Source organism: Rhinichthys klamathensis, unplaced genomic scaffold (assembly GCF_029890125.1).
Source record: "Rhinichthys klamathensis goyatoka isolate OS25496 unplaced genomic scaffold, OSU_Roscu_1.1 h1tg000055l_1, whole genome shotgun sequence".
Lineage (NCBI taxonomy): Eukaryota > Metazoa > Chordata > Actinopteri > Cypriniformes > Leuciscidae > Rhinichthys > Rhinichthys klamathensis.
The window spans coordinates 4,150,008-4,168,335 of NW_026606600.1; the positions used below are offsets into that span (position 1 = coordinate 4,150,008).

Consider the following 18,328-nt stretch of genomic DNA (forward strand, 5'->3'; position numbering starts at 1 on the left):
CCAATGAGATGGCTCTGTCCACTTCTTATACTGTCTATGATCAAAACTTGATGACGCAATCACATTCACTACGGAGCTTCTGAATGTCCAAACGCGAATAACCCGATATCACAGAAAAGCCGTGAATCTCCTCTTTATGGGACTTTTTAAAGCATACGGATTGGAGTAGCGGTTCAAAAGTTCTTAAACATTTAAGAACAACAGTTATTTTTTGCCGCCGGCGGCCGTATAGGTCTTTATAGCTAGGATGCAATTCATGAAAATTGGGCACTTCTGGAAAAGTTTTTGATTTTTGGCAGGGTGTTAGGTATAGGCCTAAGGTTTTCAAAAATCAATGGATACAAGTTGGGGTGGTCCCCCTAGTGGCAGTTATCCATAAAATCCAAATTGGCCCCCGCCGAAAAGAGAACAGGTTATATCTCAGCTTCCTTTAGTCTTAAATTGTTGTATAATGTAATTTTTTTCTATTTTGTTTGATACAAGGTGTAACGGTGAGGCAAAGACAAAGCGGAGAGAGAACCCACATGCAAGCACTACTGAAACAAACAAACAGGAAATCCAGGGCAAACAACCGAACTCGGGACAGGAACAAGGAACAGCTACATCTACAATGACCGACAAACAACAACTGAAGCACAGAGATTTAAATACACAGGCAAACAAGCTAAACAAGATAACAAGGGGGCGTGGCTAATAAGAAACACCTGGGGAGACTAATCAACATAACGGGGAACTGCTAACATGGGACAAGACAGGGGAACACAGACGTGAATCATGACATCTTGTGTGGCAGGCACGACGTGAACAGTCTCTTGTGCGGCAGGCATGACGTGAACAGTCTCAGGTTTGGTGGCCACGGCGTGATGCGTAGGCTCGGCAGGACTGACGTGAAGTGCAGGCTTGGCAGGACTGACGTGAAGCAGCTCAGGCTCAACAGGACTGACTGCTCGGGCTCAACAACCTGCCAAAAATCAAAAACTTTTCCAGAAGTGCCCAATCTTCATGATTTTTCACGTATTCCTTCCCAGCTATTAAGGGTTTTAATAAACACCCTAACCCTTCAGAGCTTTATAATGGCAGTGGATTGCAACCATCAGTTTAAAGCTCAAAAATGTGCATCCTTCCATCATAAACAAACTCCAAACGGCTCCAGGGGGTTAATAAAGGCCTTCTGAAGCAAAGCGATGAGTTTGTGTAAGAAAAATATTCATATTTAACACATTACAAAGTAAAATTCTAGCTTCCGGCCAAACGGCCATGTGCAGTACTTGCGTCTAAAGCACAACTTTGTATAAGGTCAGAAGTAGCGTAGTGCGTCATAGTCATATACACCTAGGATGGCTTGAGGGTGAGTAAATCATGGGGTAATTCGCTCTGTGCACGAGAAAAATGCTAACTTCCGGCTTGAGGGCGGAAGTTGGGTACTTCGTTTCCGGTTGCCGTCTTGTTTACATCAGTGGACCGGCGTTAAGTTAGTTTAATCGTTCGTAATGGACCTAAAACATAAAAAAAAAAGATTTACTTTTCAAAGGGCAGTCGGTGGGAATAACCACCATTGCTGCGTGCCACTATGTACCGCCGGGGGGAGATTCAACACAACCTTGAGCTTCCATAGTTTCCCAAAGGAACTTAATTTACGCGCCCAGTGGCTTGTTACAATCAGAAGGGAAGGTTTCACCCCCACCACCAACTCTAGAGTGTGCAGTCGGCACTTTGAGCAAGAAGAGATAGTAATATCTTCTTCTGGAAAGCGTTGTCTTCGACCTAAGGCAGTTCCATCCTTGTTCGGTTGGAATAATTACACTAAAAAACCCCAGCGACCCGGAGTTTGGGAGCGCCGCCCTCGAGCAACCCAGGCTTTGGACCGCGCTCCAGAGGATGACTGCACCGTGGACATGGTGACTGAGGTGGATGAAAACACACCTGTCTCTGGTTGTGCTGAGTTGGCTCCGACACCCCTGATGCAAGACCACGATTACACAGGCAGCTCTTTCATCGTGGTCGACCGGATGAAATTTGAGAACATGTCAAGGCAGATCGAGGAGCTCACAAGGCAGCTCGAGTCTCATCATTTGGAGAGATTTGGGTTGCAGCGGTTTGCCACATCACCTGATGACTTTCGGTACTATACCAGGTAAGAAATCAGAGAATTCACACTATCACATTTGGTGTATTTTCTTTTCTTTGTTCTTTAAATAATACATATTTTATTAATATATACATACATGTCACGGGACAGATCTATCCCTTCCAACAAAGTCAGCCTCATCTCCGCTGACGAGGCAATAAAAAACTTATCATCAGCAGCCGGTGATGTGATTAGCTTTAAAGTTGTATAATAGTTTGGCTAGTAAGGATTTTTACGGTTCCATACAATGCGTGTGTGGTGAGTGTCTGATGTGTGTGGATTGTGACTGTGTGTTTCAGTAAAGAAGAATAAAATATAATGAAGGAAATATAATTAACAGATCAAGAGAAAACAACGCTAGATTCCATGTTCACAACTTGAGAATGTTTTGATGTAATCTGAATGCCATCAATAGAAAAACGGTAACACTTTACAATACGGGTGCACAAATATGCATTAATTCATGTTTAACTAATGCACAGATAATCATGAGTTAATGTATGACTCATGAAGAACTAAACCATTAATTAATTATTACTGCATCAGCAACTAATAAAGAGTCTATATGATTAATAGATTAAGTAATACATGAATTGCTATTAATTCAATGTGTCATTGTGTATTAATTCCTTAATAACATATTTTATTATTGCACTAACAATGAAGTAATTAATCATGTATTCATGCATATTAGTGTACCTGTATTATCTGGAAGTTGAAATACAAGGCTTTGGCTCATTCTGGTAAGTAACATATTACTTAACACTATAAGTTAAAAAAAATGAGTTATTAGGGAATTAATCCACAATTACATATTTAATTAATAACAATTCATGTATGAACTAATACATTAACCATACAGACTCTTAATTAGTTCCTAATGTGGTAATCATTAATGAATAGCTTAGATAATCATTAGTTACACATTAATTCAGTATTATCTGTGCATTAGTTAAGCATGAATTAATGCTTATTAGTGCACCCGTATTGTAAAGTGTTACCAGAAAAACTATATGATATGTGCTGTTTGTATGCAGATTTCCATCATATGAGCATTTCATGGCCTTTTGGAATCTAATCCAAGAGGCAACGAGCAGAATGGTGAGAGTCACCAGTGGTCAGAAGAACCTTTCCACCAGTACATCCACTGAGAGCCCTATGAACAGATCAACAGTAAGTTCTACAATAATATACTACCAGCTTGGTCCATGTGAATTACACATTTTGCACTGTTAGCTGTGTTTTGTTTTTTGCTTGCTCTGGCACTCTTGTTGTCTGTGCAAGCGACTAAAGTTTACAAATTTTAGATTACATACACCCCCACATGCACTGCATATTTTAATCACCTTAGTTTGTGTATTTTATCTTTGTTGTATAGTGTTTCTATCTATTAATAATACGGTAACTATTTTCCCCAGAAATTGCTGCCAATTGACGAGCTCTTCCTCTTCCTTAACTATCTATCAACCGGCTGTACACAAAGGGAACTTGCTCACAAGTTCAACATCCACAGAGCTACAGTGAGTCGAATAGTTGTGACGTGGTCCAACTTTCTATATACTTTACTTGGATCTCTCTCGATATGGATGACAAGCGGATCAGTGAGAGCAAACTGCCCCACAGATTTCCATGGGACTTATGAAAACACCCAGGTCATCCTTGACTGCACAGAAATGAGGTGCCAAACCCCTACCTCCCTTCTGCTCCAAAGTGAGGTATTTTCCACATACAAGTCGCACTGTACATTCAAAGCGCTTATTGGCATGTCCCCCCATGGAGCATTGACATTTGTGTCAGCACTTTTTGAAGGCTCCATCAGTGACAAGGAGATTTTTCGTCACACTGGCATCACCTCCCTCCTAACACCCGACATGGAAGTTATGGTAGACAAGGGATTTCTGATAGATGAGCTAGTTTCCGGGAAAGTGCATCGCCCAGCTTTTATGTCCAAACAGGATCAAATGTCTGAGGTGGACGTCCTTAAAACCCAGGCCATTGCACGTCTGAGAGTCCACGTCGAGAGGCTCATTAGGAGGGTCAAAGAGAACAAACTTTTTGACACGGTCATCCCTCTCTCCATTTGTGGGAATATAAACCAACTTTTTACTGTTGCATGTCTCCTCACTAATTATCAGTCCGGACCCCTGGTCAAGAAATGGATGGTCTGATTTTCTGGTGGATGGATTTCCTAATCCATTCTATAATGAACTTTGACACCACACTCTCCTGGCAAAATAAAGGTCAATAACACATCACAGGATGTTTAACAATACTCATATAGTTTTGGAAATGATTTGCTGTTACTCTGCGAATAAAACTGCTTTACTTTTACAGTGTTGTCTACAGCTTTGTTCTGTATTATCTGTTTTTGTGGGTTTCACAGTTGTAAAGCACTTTGGTCAACCTAAGCGTTGTTATAAGCTGCTTTATAAATACATTTTGATTTGATTTGATAGATTTTGTAAAAATGCAAAGACCATTTCTCTGTTCTTCAGAAAGCAAAAACACACAATAGATTTCAAGTGAACTGTATTTGACAAACTTCAATTTCATAAATGGTTAACATGAAAGTGTCACTGCCCTTCAATAACAATGCATACAAAGGCACAAATTAACATTTATAATATGAGAAATGATCAAGGTAAGTATGCAAGGTAATAACAGATTTAAAGGAGTCTTCTGTAAAAATGTGCCCAAAACTCAGGAATGACAAGCAACCAATTTACGCCACTGCCAGGTATTTGTCCATGTACACGTGAAAGTAGAACTTATCTATCCCACGCTTCATTTTTTCCATCACACTCTCATCCCTCTTTATTCTTTGTATGAAAACATCATCTTGAGCGGAGACGACATAATCACACCAACTCATACCGGTGACAAGTAGTTGGCCCTGAACTTGCCAATAATAGGCATGAGTTGGTTTGAGCTGCAATGAGCCATTGATGACCTTGAGATAAGGTGCATCTACATAATTTGGAATGTTTGGACATTTTATTTCCACAAGGCCAAACTGAGGCTGCTCCAAGGGGTCAAAAACAACCCCATCTGGTGAGGCACCAATCCATGGTGCATCCGGTTGTACCACAAACCCACATTTGTAGTGGTTCACACGTTTTATCTGGCAATATTCCCAGATCGCATCTGCCTCCAACTCCAAACCCCTCTTCATAGGCCCTGTCTGGTGAGTACCTCTTAGAATGCGTTCAGCAAGTCCCTCTTCAGAGGCCTTGCCCACATGGCAGATCTCTCTAAAACGAGATGCAGTCACCCGTGGTTTCCGTACATTGTACCAATCGGCACACAAACTCTGCTCTCGCGTAGCACATTCAATCTTCTGGGCCAATTCCAGGGTAACCTCGAGACTTTTCATGTGCAGCTGTTGCTTCCTGGAACAGACAAACATGCACTCTGATGGGTCAAGTCTGTAGCCTTGCAGTGGCAATGATGGAGGAGGTGGAGCATCATGAAGAGTCTTTGCTTTCTCTTTGGCAGGTTGCTGATAAGAAAGGGGACTTCCATGTTGCACCTTGCCGAACAGTGAGTCCACAAGTGGGATATCCTCACTTATTCCCATGCTGCAGATCATAGGGCGGTCAGCATCAGCAAAATCTTTGAACACCTCAGACACCCGAAGAACTGAGAGGTCAGGAAGTTCCCCATGAAGGCCTTTGTACAGTTTACTCCTGTATGTTAGAAAACACACACACACACACACTAAAAATCTGCAACATTGTAATACATTTTGCTTCAGGGGAAGAGCATTCTGGAAATAGATACAATAACCAGTACAGTGACAGGTCATCAGAATTAATAATAAAATTGAATTTCATGATTTAAAGTGTGCCTGCTTTGGCCAACTTAAAAGACACCTGCAGAAGGATTTGACACATTTTAAGTAGTATCATTCATTCATGAAATTGGTTGGACCTATAACTCACTAGATGTAAAACACATAGAACCTACCTTGTAACAATAATAATTTCAGTTTCCCCCCACTGGTTTTAAATGCTATTGTCCAATGGAATGTTGTTTTCTGAAATCCCATAAATGGAGCACTTACCGCACTCCCTCTGTGGTCTTTCTTGTTTTCGGTTTGGCTGAGATCACAGCCATCTTGTCAACAGGGCCCGGCTTTATCCCCTATGTCAATATAGTGAAAAATAAATAGAGAATGTAGGCAAGTAGGATTTTTTTAATCCACTGTAAAGCAGGTACAATGTATTTATGAAAAGCGCTTTATAAATACAATTTGATTGATTGAACTCACCATAACTCTAGGCTTATGCCACTGTTGTTCACCTTCAGTGCAGCTTAATATTGGGGGAACAACTTGGAGTTTCAATTGCGAATAGTGTGCAGATTGAAACAGAAGAGCTACACAATGGTTGCATAAAGCTTTCCCAGCCTTGCAGGTGCAGCAGAAGTGCAGAAGTTGCACAGGCTGCAAATCTTTTAGGACAACCTATTAAGTAAAACATATCAATGTATTTAATGTAATCAATGCATATCCCTTGACAGTATTACTAATTTCTTTAAAAAAAGCCTGTCTGAACACCCCCTTGACATGATGACAGACTGACATGATCCTAGAAAAAATAACAATACCCTACGTCCATCAATACCCTTCAGCCTAACAATACCCTACCCAACATTAGGCCTACTACTATTTGTATACTGAACATAATTTCACACTGCTGCTGACTGTAACCATACTCTGAGCTTATGAGGTTTCTCAGCTTTCCTCATGGACCTGAAGCACTCTGCCCTGACAACCACCTCTCCTGAGCCCTGATCTTTCTCAGACACTGCAGAAAAATAACAATATTAGCAAGTTAGCAATAGAATAACATGCAAGTTAGTTGGTAAGTATAATAATTAGCAACTGTAATAGGAACATATTGTTGTCAAGCTATCTAAAGCTTAGCTATCTAAATACATTTATCTAAAACTATGTTCGTTTGGTCAAGTCAATCAACATAGTTTTCACACATATTTGGGTGGAGCTAGGCGCTGCTGCATTGTGAAAAGTAAACAATGTTTCACATCTGCTTTTTGTCACCGCACTCAAGCAGTCGCTTTACAGAGTGGAGCGTTGCGTATCCATGACAACTAGACGGAAGTTTTTAGGCTACTAATTATTTATTATTATTATTATATTATACCCTTTAACCAGGAGAAACCCCTGGGGTTAGAACCTATTTTGCAAGGGAGACCTGTCTAGAAATGTGTGTGAAAACAGCCTAACTTGATAACGAACGAACCAACGTCGGATACCTTTACTCCCTGTATGACATGTGTAAAAGTGGTTGTCAACAACATAGCCTCCGAACATCATAAACAAAACAATGGCTAACACAAACTGTTCGGGAAAATGCACTATCTAACGCATGATTTCGACTAAATAGAAGTATACTGTATAAAGAGATATAACATAACAGTTACCAGATAGCATAGCTTGAGCACGTAGCATGGATGTTGTTGTGACTTACCTTCAAAATTATGCAAATACTGAGAGATGTAATATTTAAACCCCTTCTCTCTCTTGCTCTGGGGAGCTGGAGAAAAATCACTAACCAGTCGATGAACATCATCGACAGTAATATTCGGCAAATGTCCAAGACATCTGGAGAAATATACATCCTCTACGTCGTCCATCAGGCTACCGGAAACTAGACACCCCCTATCGGTTTCGCAGCCGGAAGTAGCATAAGCTAACGTGCACATAGTCTATTTAATTTTAATCCTTGTGTGGTGTTCAAAACCCTATAACACTTTTGATGTTCCCTGTCAAAAATGACCGGCCAATAAAAAATAGCTTATAAATCACTTGTTATGCTATATTATCACCCAATATTGGATTCAATCTGTTTGTCAACTTGTTTTCTTTCAATTAGGACTGGTTTTATATTTCTATTTGCATCTGATTAATCGTAGGCCTCATTTATCTGAGAGTAGGCATCTCATTTTTTGAGTAAAAAAAGCATTATTTCTGAATAATTTTTGTTTTGAAAAACTTTTATTTTGTACAAAATGGCACATAGTCACACTTGTTCCATTGTTCCAATGGGCCATTGAGGACCATTGTTTCAATGGCCCATTGGAAGTGAATGGGAGAGACTGAAAATAAGAGAAACATTTAGTTTTCAGGAGCATGTTCATTATGTTCACACATTTGTCCATGTGTGCTTGCAAACATCGAGCCCTTGGACCTGTGCATGTGTGGATACATGCACACGCTACCCAACCCCCGACAAAAAAAAGTATGAAAATTGTCAAATAACATTTGAGAAGTAGTTATACCCTTTGTGAACAAAGTCACTAGTTTCAGTCCAATGCGATAACATTAACTAGTATTTTCGGGAAAAAGAAAATCTTCTCCAGGTCAAAATGACCCAAACACAACATGAGGGTTAAAGTGAACTACTCCTTTAAAGGGTTAGTTCACCCAAAAATCAAAATTATGTCATTAATGACTCTGACATCACTGAACGCATATTGACAACAGAACCGGAAGAGAATACAATGCTGAATAAAGTCGTAGTTTTTGTTATTTTTGGACCAAAATGTATTTTCGATGCTTCAAAACATTCTAACTAACCCACTGATGTCACATGGAATACTTTAATGATGTCTGTATTTCCTTTCTGGACAAGGACAGTATACCGTGTATACATTTTCAATGGAGGGACAGAAAGCTCTCGGACTAAAATATCTTAAACTGTGTTCCGAAGATGAACGGAGGTCTTACGGGCTTGGAACGACATGAGGGTGAGTCATTAATGACATAATTTTCATTTTTGGGTGATCTAACCCTTTAAGATGCTCATGTGTTTAAATTAATTTAATTACCCTTTTTTTCTATTCACACGATAATCTTTTGCACTACCTGTGCGTAGTAAGTTGTGTGTCTCCTTATTGGCTTTATCTCTGATTTTGCCCCTACTGGTATGATTTCTCAGAGGAAGGAATAGCAACAACCGTGCTCCATCCATGACCCCCAGAAGTGCAGGCCACACCACTTGTCTGTGGAATTCTCTGTGTCTCTCCATGTTCATCAACACCTCACTGTAGAGCCTGAAGGGTTCAGAGGGAGAGAGTGGATGCTGTCCCTGCTAAGCACACTATCAAGCTTAGTGTTTCCTCAAGGATGTGCCATTGGTTATTAAAAAGAATTCCATGCATAGCTGGGATTGGTGAGATTTTTTAATAAAATTTGTCAGTTTGACCCAGGCCGTAGTCTACTGAAGTAAATATAAGAGGCCCCACTTTCGAAGGGAAGAGAAAAAGACAATGCATGTGAATATGTGAATTATCTCTGTAGCCCCTTGCTCTTGAAGTCTTTTCCATCTCTGGCTCTTGTTTTCCCAGCATGGCCTCCAGAAAGTTTCCACCCAGTGGGGAGGTGCGTCCTGCAGTATAGGTCACTGGGTTTGCGCTTCGGATTGCTCTCCCCCACCTCTCTCGATACACACACACAGACTCTCACACACTCCACACTGCCTCAAGGATGAAATAAAGACAGCTTCACTATCAGCGTGTGAATTATGAATGATTAATTCAAACAGCATGTTTGAGTAACAGGAAGTGTGTGACTGAGCACAGGTGTGTGTGTGTGTGTGTGTGTGTGTGTCTTTGTGCATTTGACTTTAAAGAGATGGCAGAGAAAGGGAATGCAAAAAAACAAAAAGGGGGGTGTCAGTGATACGAATGGCAGCTAATGCATGTCTGCATGTTTTGCATGTATATGACACACATGCTTACATGCACAAAACTTTTAAATACATTACTGTTCAAAAGTTTGAGGTCAGTACGATTTTTTGAAAAATAAATTAATACTTTTATTCAGCAAAGATGCGTTAAATTGATAAAAAATGACAGAAAGGAAAAAAATCCAAATGATGTCCTTTTGACATTTATTTTCATCAAAGAATCTTGTAAATAATGTATCACAGTTTCCACAAAAATATTAAGCAGCACAACTGTTTTTAACATTGAAAACAATAACAAATGTTTCTAAATCAGCATCAGAACGATTTCTGAAGGATCATGTGACACTAAAGACTGGAATAACGACAGTTAAAAAAATCCACTTTTCATCACAGGAATAAATTACATTTTAACTATATTAATATATATATAACAGTTATTTTAAATTGTAATAATATTTTACAATATTACGTTTTTTCTTACCGACCCCAAACCACGCTATAGTGCACATTCCACAGAATTTCACAGATATTTAGTGTTCAGAAAAAAAATATTTTAAATGTTAAACTAAATGCATTTACATTGTTATTGTCTGAATATGTATACATCCTGGATGAAGCTGATCTACAATCAAAATATCTAGGTCTATGCATAAAACAGATTCATTTCAGTCCGACTAAAGATTTATATAACATTTTAAAAAGACACATTTTTGCTTTATAGTCTGACTGAATTTAAACTTTTGAAGTGCATGTAAACAAACTTACTTTACCCCTCTATGTGTGTTTGCATTATCACTCACTGTAAACCGCAAAAAAATGCAAATACATAGGCCAACAAGATTAGACAGCAAGATTATTTTACTGTGTAAATGTATTTTTGCATAATTTCTATGTAAATGTAGTTTTGCATATTATAACTGTTGCACAAATGTTAATGTGCATTTTTTATAGAATGGTACAGTATTGTAAATAGCAAGTATTTTTGGTAAAATTAGAGATATGGTGGTTCCACTTGCAAAGCTCTGTCATGGAAAGATAAATATTGCCACACTTATAACATCTCTGAAGAATGAGGGCCTTCGTGATGCTGAGGGTTTCTCCACACTCTGAGATCCATCATAGTCTAGCTGAGTTTGCTTTGGAGGACTTACAGTGTATGGCTTCTCAAGAGCCATTGTTTACAGAAACACGCAGATAAAATGAACACAGGGTTCTGGTGGCCAGTTAAGGGTGTGTTACATGTTTGGTCTCAGTGTGAGCTGGAGCTGATGAATGTGTGTTTGTGTGAATAGAGTAACAAGACACACTAGAGGGGGAGATAAAAAAAAAAAATCTTCACTGTAGATTTGGTCACAGTATAAAAGTATGAAAGTATGAAAATCTTGAGTTTGGTCCACAACAATGTAAAGCACAATGTACAGAATACATAATTCACACAATTGGCACAATTAGTAAACAATATACACATTCTGATTTATATTTTTGTTATTTATCTGATAAATTAATACTTTTGTTCAGCAAGGATGCATTACATTACAAGAGACTTTTAAAAAGACTTTTACATTGCTACAAAATATTGATATTACAAATAAATGTGGTTATTTTGAAGCTTTTTATTAATCAAAGCTGTTTTGAAAAAAAAAAAAATGTTTGAGCACCAAATCAGCATAGGCTCTGTTTACACCTAGTATAAAGGGTCATGAAACCCCAAAACACTTGTTTTTTTTTAGATATTAACAGATATGTACATGCTGCACATCAATGAAAACACTAAAAGCACTCATACATTTTATCATCAAGTGGAAACTAGTAATTTTTGCATTTTTTCTGAGCAATTGACCCTAGTTGTGAGCAAAAACGAATCGGTTGCCTAACGTAACCTCGGTTCTCTCTAGATGAGGGAACGAGTATTGCGTAAGCTAGCTTACGCTGCGGGAAAGATTCATCTTTGCTGAGAATTTGAAGCCAAAAAATTATTTCATAATTTGTATCCATTGACAACGCAGTTCCTCTGCGGCAGACCTTGAGCAGGCTAGCTAGCGGCTCATTGGTTTGCTCAAAGAGAACTGCTTAAGCCTATGGGAGAGCGGGGCTGAACCCGCTGCCAATGAGAGGCGCCCGCGCGCTCATTGCGTCATGGCCCGCCAGAATGGGCGTGGCTATGGTGTATATAACAGTCTCTCCCAGGCTTATATGTTGATTTATTTCAGCGTGAAGCGAAACGCTAGTAGCGCAAGCATGGCCGGGAACGCAATACTCGTTCCCTCATCTAGAGAGAACCGAGGTTACGTTAGGTAACCGATTCGTTCTCTTACGAGAGGTTCTCTCGTATTGCGTAAGCTAGCTTACGCTGCGGGAACACCTGGTCAACGCCGTGCGCGCTATGAATCCACTCATGAATCCCGGGGAGATACCGGGGGATTCTTAACGTGGAGTGAATGTAATATGAGGCCGGCAGAGCGGGCACATGAAGTGTATACATAAGCATCTAAGGGGAGCACAAGGGGCGAACCGGTTGTGTGAGGGACTCCCAGTAATGCAGCTTCTTAGGGAGCTGATCGTTAGACGGCTAGTACTTTTGCCTGCAAGGCGGGAACTTCCAAGTTGTAAAATCTGACAAAGGTGGACGGGGAGGCCCATCCCGCGGCCACACAAATGTCATGAATGGAAATTCCACAGGACCATGCCCACGATGAGGCCATGCCTCTAGTGGAGTGAGCCCTGATGCCCAGAGGGCAGGGCAGGCATTTAGATGCGTAAGCAGAGGCAATCGCGTCCACTATCCATCTAGACAGCGTCTGTTTTGAGGCGGCCAGACCCTTGGTGCGCCCCCCAAACGACACGAAAAGCTGCTCAGCGCGTCTGAACGCGGCAGCGCGCGTAGTGTACAATCTCAGGGCCCGCACCGGGCAGAGGAGATTGGCGTCGCGCTCACTATCGGATGAAGGTAGAGCCGATAGGGAAATAATCTGAGCCCTGAACGGGGTACCAATCGCCTTCGGGACATAGCCATGCCTAGGTTTGAGAATGACGACAGAATCATTCGGTCCAAACTCAAGACACGCGGCGCTGGATGAGAGCGCGTGAAGATCCCCCACGCGTTTTACTGAGGACAGAGCCGTCAGAAAAACGGTTTTGAGCGAGAGGTATTTTAGGTCCACAGACTCGAGCGGTTCGAACGGGGGTGCTTTCAAAGCTTCGAGAACTATAGAAAGATCCCAGATAGGAACCGAAGGGGGGCGCGGAGGGTTCATCCTCTTAGCTCCCCTGAGGAAGCGGATGACTAACTCGTCTTTGCCCAGGGACTGAGCGCGTCGGGGTTCAGTGAACGCCGCGACGGCTGCCACGTAAACCTTGAGAGTGGAGGGGGACCTGCCCTTGTCCAGCATCTCTTGAAGGAAAACAAGCAAAGACGGCACCTCGCACGACCGTGGGTCCAGATTTTTGTCGGTGCACCATTTTGAGAACACAGACCATTTAGATGCATAGAGCCTTCTCGTGGAAGGTGCTCTAGCCTGTATGATAGTGTTTCTTACTCCCTCTGGCAAATCGACGAATAGTCGTTGATCACCCATGCATGGAGCGCCCAGCGCTGTGGATGGGGGTGCCAGATCGTGCCGCGAGCTTGAGAGAGGAGATCTGCTCTGACTGGGATGGGCCACGGGGCTGTCTGTGACAGCTGAGTGAGCTCCGGAACCCAAGTCTGACTCTCCCAGCGCGGGGCTATGAGGAACACCGAGTGGCGTGTGTCCCTGATCCTCTGAATTACCTGCGGTAGCAGAGCGATCGGAGGGAATGCATAGAGCGGGCGGCGAGGCCATTCCTGGGCTAGCGCGTCCTCGCTCCTTGAAAAAAATATTGGGCAGTGAGCGTTCTCCTCTGACTCGGAGAGGTCCACTTCTGCTCTGCCGAATAGCCGCCACAGTATTTGGACCGTTTGTGTGTTCAGGGACCATTCTCCTGTGGAGATGAGGTTCCTGGACAGTATGTCCGGACCGTCGTTCAGATGGTTAGCGCCGCTCTGAGCGAGAGCAGGCGGCTCTGAGACCAAACTAGAATGCGGTGTGTCAGCAGGAAGAGATTCCTGGATCTGACACCGCCCTGACGGTTGAGATAGGAGACCACAGCCATGTTGTCTGAACGGATTAGGACGTGGTGTCCCCGAATGAGCGGGAGGAAGCGCGAGAGCGCGTTCTCGACCGCAAGCATTTCCAGACAGTTTATGTGCAAGGGGCTTTCCTGAGTCGACCAATGGCCGAAGGCCGGTGAGCCCTCGCAGACCGCCCCCCAACCCGTGTTGGATGCGTCTGTCGAGATGACCTTTCGGCGGGAAAAGGTCCCCATAGTGACGCCTCGCCGAAACCATTCTGCTACTGTCCATGGCTGCAGTGCCGTGAGACATGTCTGCGTAACCCTGATCAGCTGGCGGCCCGTGTTCCACGCGCGGTGGGGTACACGGCTTTTTAACCAGAGCTGAAGCGGGCGCATGTGCAGAAGGCCCAGCTGAAGCACAGCGGAGGCTGAGGCCATGTAACCCAGCATCCTCTGAAAAGTTTTCAGAGGTGTGCGGGTGCCCATCTGAAAAGAGGCGGCTAGTCGCTGAACACTGCGCGCACGCTGTGTAGACAGGCGAGCCGTCATTGTGACCGAGTTCAAATCTATTCCTAGGAAGGAAATCGATTGACTGGGTTGAAGGGAGCTCTTTGTCCAGTTGACAGAGAGGCCCAGCATTTTCAGATGGTCGAGGAGAACTGCGCGGTGCGACAGAAGCTCCGTCCGTGATTGAGCCAAAATCAGCCAGTCGTCCAGATAATTCAATATGCACAGCCCCTGGCTCCGCAGGGGGGCGAGCGCCGTATCCATACACTTCGTGAAGGTACGGGGCGCCAGGGATAAGCCGAACGGGAGAACGGCGTATTGATAAACATGACCCTCGAAGGCGAAACGTAAGAATGGCCTGTGACGGGGATTTATCTGGATCTGAAAATAGGCGTCTTTCAGGTCTAGAGAGATGAACCAGTCCCCCTGGCGCACCTGCGCGAGGAGTTTCCTGATAGTGAGCATCTTGAACGGTCTCTTCATGAGCACCTTGTTCAAAAACCTGAGATCTAAAATCGGTCTGAGGCCGCCGTCTTTCTTGGGAACCAGAAAATAACGGCCGTAAAACCCCGACTCGGTCATAGATGGCGGGACTCTCTCTATAGCGCCCTTTTGCAACAGCGTCGCAATTTCTGAGCGGAGCGTGTTGGCGGCCAGCGGGCTGACAGTAGATTCGAGCCGAGCGCGCGAACGAGGCGGGCGGCGGCGAAACTGTAGCAGATAGCCGTTCTTTATAATGCTTAGCACCCACGGGGAAATGCCTGGAATGGCTTCCCACGCTTTGGAGCATGCGGCTAGTGGCCGAATGGCTATATCGCCCTGATTGCTGCACATAGCGGGCTGGACACAGTGTGTGGGCGCGCTTTGAATGTGTGTGGCAACGGGACTTACACTCAGAGAGGAGTCTATGGGCCGTGAAACAGAGCGAGCAGAGAGGGGACACGCGCATGAGCTCGTGGGCGTGTTTATGTTCTCTGATACTAGAGTGGGCTGTGCCCGCTTCATGTGGGGGGGCTCTGAGAGAGACACGGGATATGTTATGCTTGTGTGTATGGGTGAACACATGATTGTGGGCACATTTTCTACACAACTGGCATATTTTCTCTTTTTGAGATTTCTCTGGGTAGCCGTAAAAACGGCTTTTTGTCGCTCGCAAGCGGGCTGGGACACCGGCTTGTTTGTGGCGGTAAACACTACAGCAGTCGGCGAAACAACGGGGACTGGCAGAGGGTGAAGCTTTGACGGCGGTCCGGCCGCAGCGGGAGAGCGCCGTCGTTTTCTTAACTGTGCTAGGCAGACTTCTGATGATCAGGCTTCAGCGTGATCTTGGGTCGCGGACCCCGTGGGGGCGGCAGTCTGCGGCGGCTGTCAGAGCGAGAGCGAGGGCGGCCGCCCTGTCTGCGCTGGGCTGTTTGAGTCTGCGGAGGAGGGCGCTGTGGTGGGGCTCTGGCAGGAGGCTTGCGAGAGCGGCCTGCGGAAGAGCTAGCGCGGCGGGGCAGAAACAAATTCATGGCCTGAGTGGCTTTCTGGACCTCGGAAAAGCGATCGACGATCCCCGTGACAGCAGATCCAAAAAGGCCCGTCGGGGAGAGGGGCGCGTTAAGAAACGCGGCGCGCTCAGAATCTCTCATGTCGGCGAGCGTGAGCCATAAGTGTCTCTCGGATACACAAAGGCTGGCCATGCATCTCCCCAGAGCTTGTGCGGCGGCTTTAGTGGCGCGAAGGGTGAGGTCCGTAGCACTTCTCAGATCCGTGACAGCGGAGGGGGGGTTCTACCGCTCTCGGCCCACTCACGGAGAATATCGCTCTGTAGCACCTGGAGGACAGACATAGAATGCAGCGCCGCGGCGGCATAGGCGCGAGCATGAAAGCTCGAGGTCGCTCTGCAAGCTTTCGAAGGAAGCGTGGGGGAAGAGCGCCATCTAGCAGAGGGCGGGCAGAGGTGGGCGGCGACCAAGTCCTCAACGGGCGGCATGGCTGAATAACCTTTTTCGGCGGCTCCGTCCACCGAGCGCAGCGAGGCGGAGATATCGGAGCGGTTTCTGGCCGAGAGTGGGGCATTCCAGGACTTCGTCAGCTCTGTGTGAAGTTCAGGCAGGAATGGGGCGGCCCGGTTGCACGCGGGGGTCGAGCGCCGATGAAAAAAGCTGCCGTCCATCCGGTTCGGGGCCTGCTCGGGTGGAGGAGACCACTCGAGACCGAGGCGTTCGACGGCCTGTGAGAGGAGGCCCATTAGTTCCTCCTCTATTCCGGCGCGGATCCCCGCCGACTCTCTCGTGGATCCGAGAGATGACCATTCCTCACTGTCTGACGCGAGCAGTGAACAGGAATCCTTCTCCTCCGCGGCGTCATCGGAAGCGACAGAACGGCCACTCGGCGGCAACTGTATGTCCGGCTGGGGCGGGGAGGGAGAGCGGGAGGCGGCGGCGGCGGCCCGCATGGTTCCGCAGGGGGCTCCAGCGGCCTCTGGGCGCGGCGTTTCTTCTTCCGCGGCGAAGAGAGAGGCAGCGCGGGAGCGGATTTAGCCGCCAGAAGTCGTGCCCGCAGGGACGACAACGGCAGGCTCTCACAGAAGTCGCATCCTCCATCAGCGAGGGCGAGTTCCGCGTGCTCGAGTCCCAGGCAAATGACATGGCGGTCTCTGTCCTCGAGAGGAGCGCGGCAAGAGCCGCAGGCGAAGCGAGGCATCTTTAAAAAGACGCTCGCGCTCTTTTAGATAATGAGAGAAGGATACAGTCGTCGGATGGCGCTAGCTTGCAGGGCGGCTGAAGGTGGCGAAGACGGCCGGCTTCTTCAGGGTCCGGGAGCTCGCTAGAGTGATGCCTTCTCGACGGCGACGGCTTTTCTCAAGTCAGCAGAAGCGTGTAGCTCGCTGAAGATGAAATGAATCAACATATAAGCCTGGGAGAGACTGTTATATACACCATAGCCACGCCCATTCTGGCGGGCCATGACGCAATGAGCGCGCGGGCGCTTCTCATTGGCAGCGGGTTCAGCCCCGCTCTCCCATAGGCTTAAGCAGTTCTCTCTGAGCGAACCAATGAGCCGCTAGCTAGCCTGCTCAAGGTCTGCCGCAGAGGAACTGCGTTGTCAATGGATACAAATTATGAAATAATTTTTTGGCTTCAAATTCTCAGCAAAGATGAATCTTTCCCGCAGCGTAAGCTAGCTTACGCAATACGAGAGAACCTCTCGTAAGAGAACTCGCCATTTTCGTGTGTGTACCTTTAAATGCAAATGAGCTGCTGCTCCCTGCCCTCTTTTCAGAAGATGGCGGATCCTTTACAGCTTGTGCTTCGGATATTCTGTTGTGCTGTGGTGAAACATCAGGTCCTCCCTCAAAATAGGGCCTCTGTTAGGACCCCAAACATTCCCATTGGCTCAAATTACTTTTAATAGCCACTCTCTATTGCACCTGATTACAATTCCTACAACATCATGTTATGATAAATGATGTATAATGACCATTAATGTTTGTATTAGTTAGCTTAGGTACTAGCATAGCATACAGATCCCCGATTAGCCTGATAGCTTTGTTTATACACACATTTGCACTTACCCTACATGTAGGATTCACAATCACCTTTATTGTAATTACGTATTAAATCAAGTGTTAAATATACAAATATTTCAGTTACAAAAAGAATGTATTGATGTTCAATAATTCACTTAATACTTACTTAGACTTAGTTCCTCTTGCGCCTGGCGGCGCATTGGGCAACGAGTGACCCCCAGCGCACTCGGTCTAGTGGGGCGACTTCGGCTTCATCCCATGATATTTCCACAGCGTTCAGGTCTTTGATGAACGTGTTGCGCCAAGTCTTCTGTTTTGGCACCCTATTCCGGTCTTGTCCAGGCATCCACATCATCGCCGCTTTTGGAAGTCGGG

At 45.0% G+C, this 18,328-nt stretch overlaps 1 protein-coding gene across 1 annotated transcript; it reads right to left on the reverse strand.

Moving 5' to 3' along the window:
• Nucleotides 1–4,646: 4,646 nt before the first annotated feature.
• Nucleotides 4,647–6,666, reverse strand: LOC130083434 (uncharacterized). The gene is made up of 3 exons (XM_056248461.1): nucleotides 6,399–6,666; nucleotides 6,192–6,271; nucleotides 4,647–5,814 (listed from the first exon to the last, which is right to left on the reverse strand). The coding sequence occupies exons 1-3, from the start codon at nucleotides 6,399–6,401 to the stop codon at nucleotides 4,851–4,853; spliced, it is 1,047 nt and encodes a 348-aa protein (XP_056104436.1). The 5' UTR covers nucleotides 6,402–6,666; the 3' UTR covers nucleotides 4,647–4,850.
• Nucleotides 6,667–18,328: the final 11,662 nt, after the last annotated feature.

Bases quoted from the DNA above. Each gene is read 5' to 3' on its own strand.
- LOC130083434 (XM_056248461.1), bottom strand. The intron at 5,815-6,191 runs GTAAGTGCTCCA...TCTAACATACAG, and splicing joins AAGACCACAGAGGGAGTGCG to GAGTAAACTGTACAAAGGCC.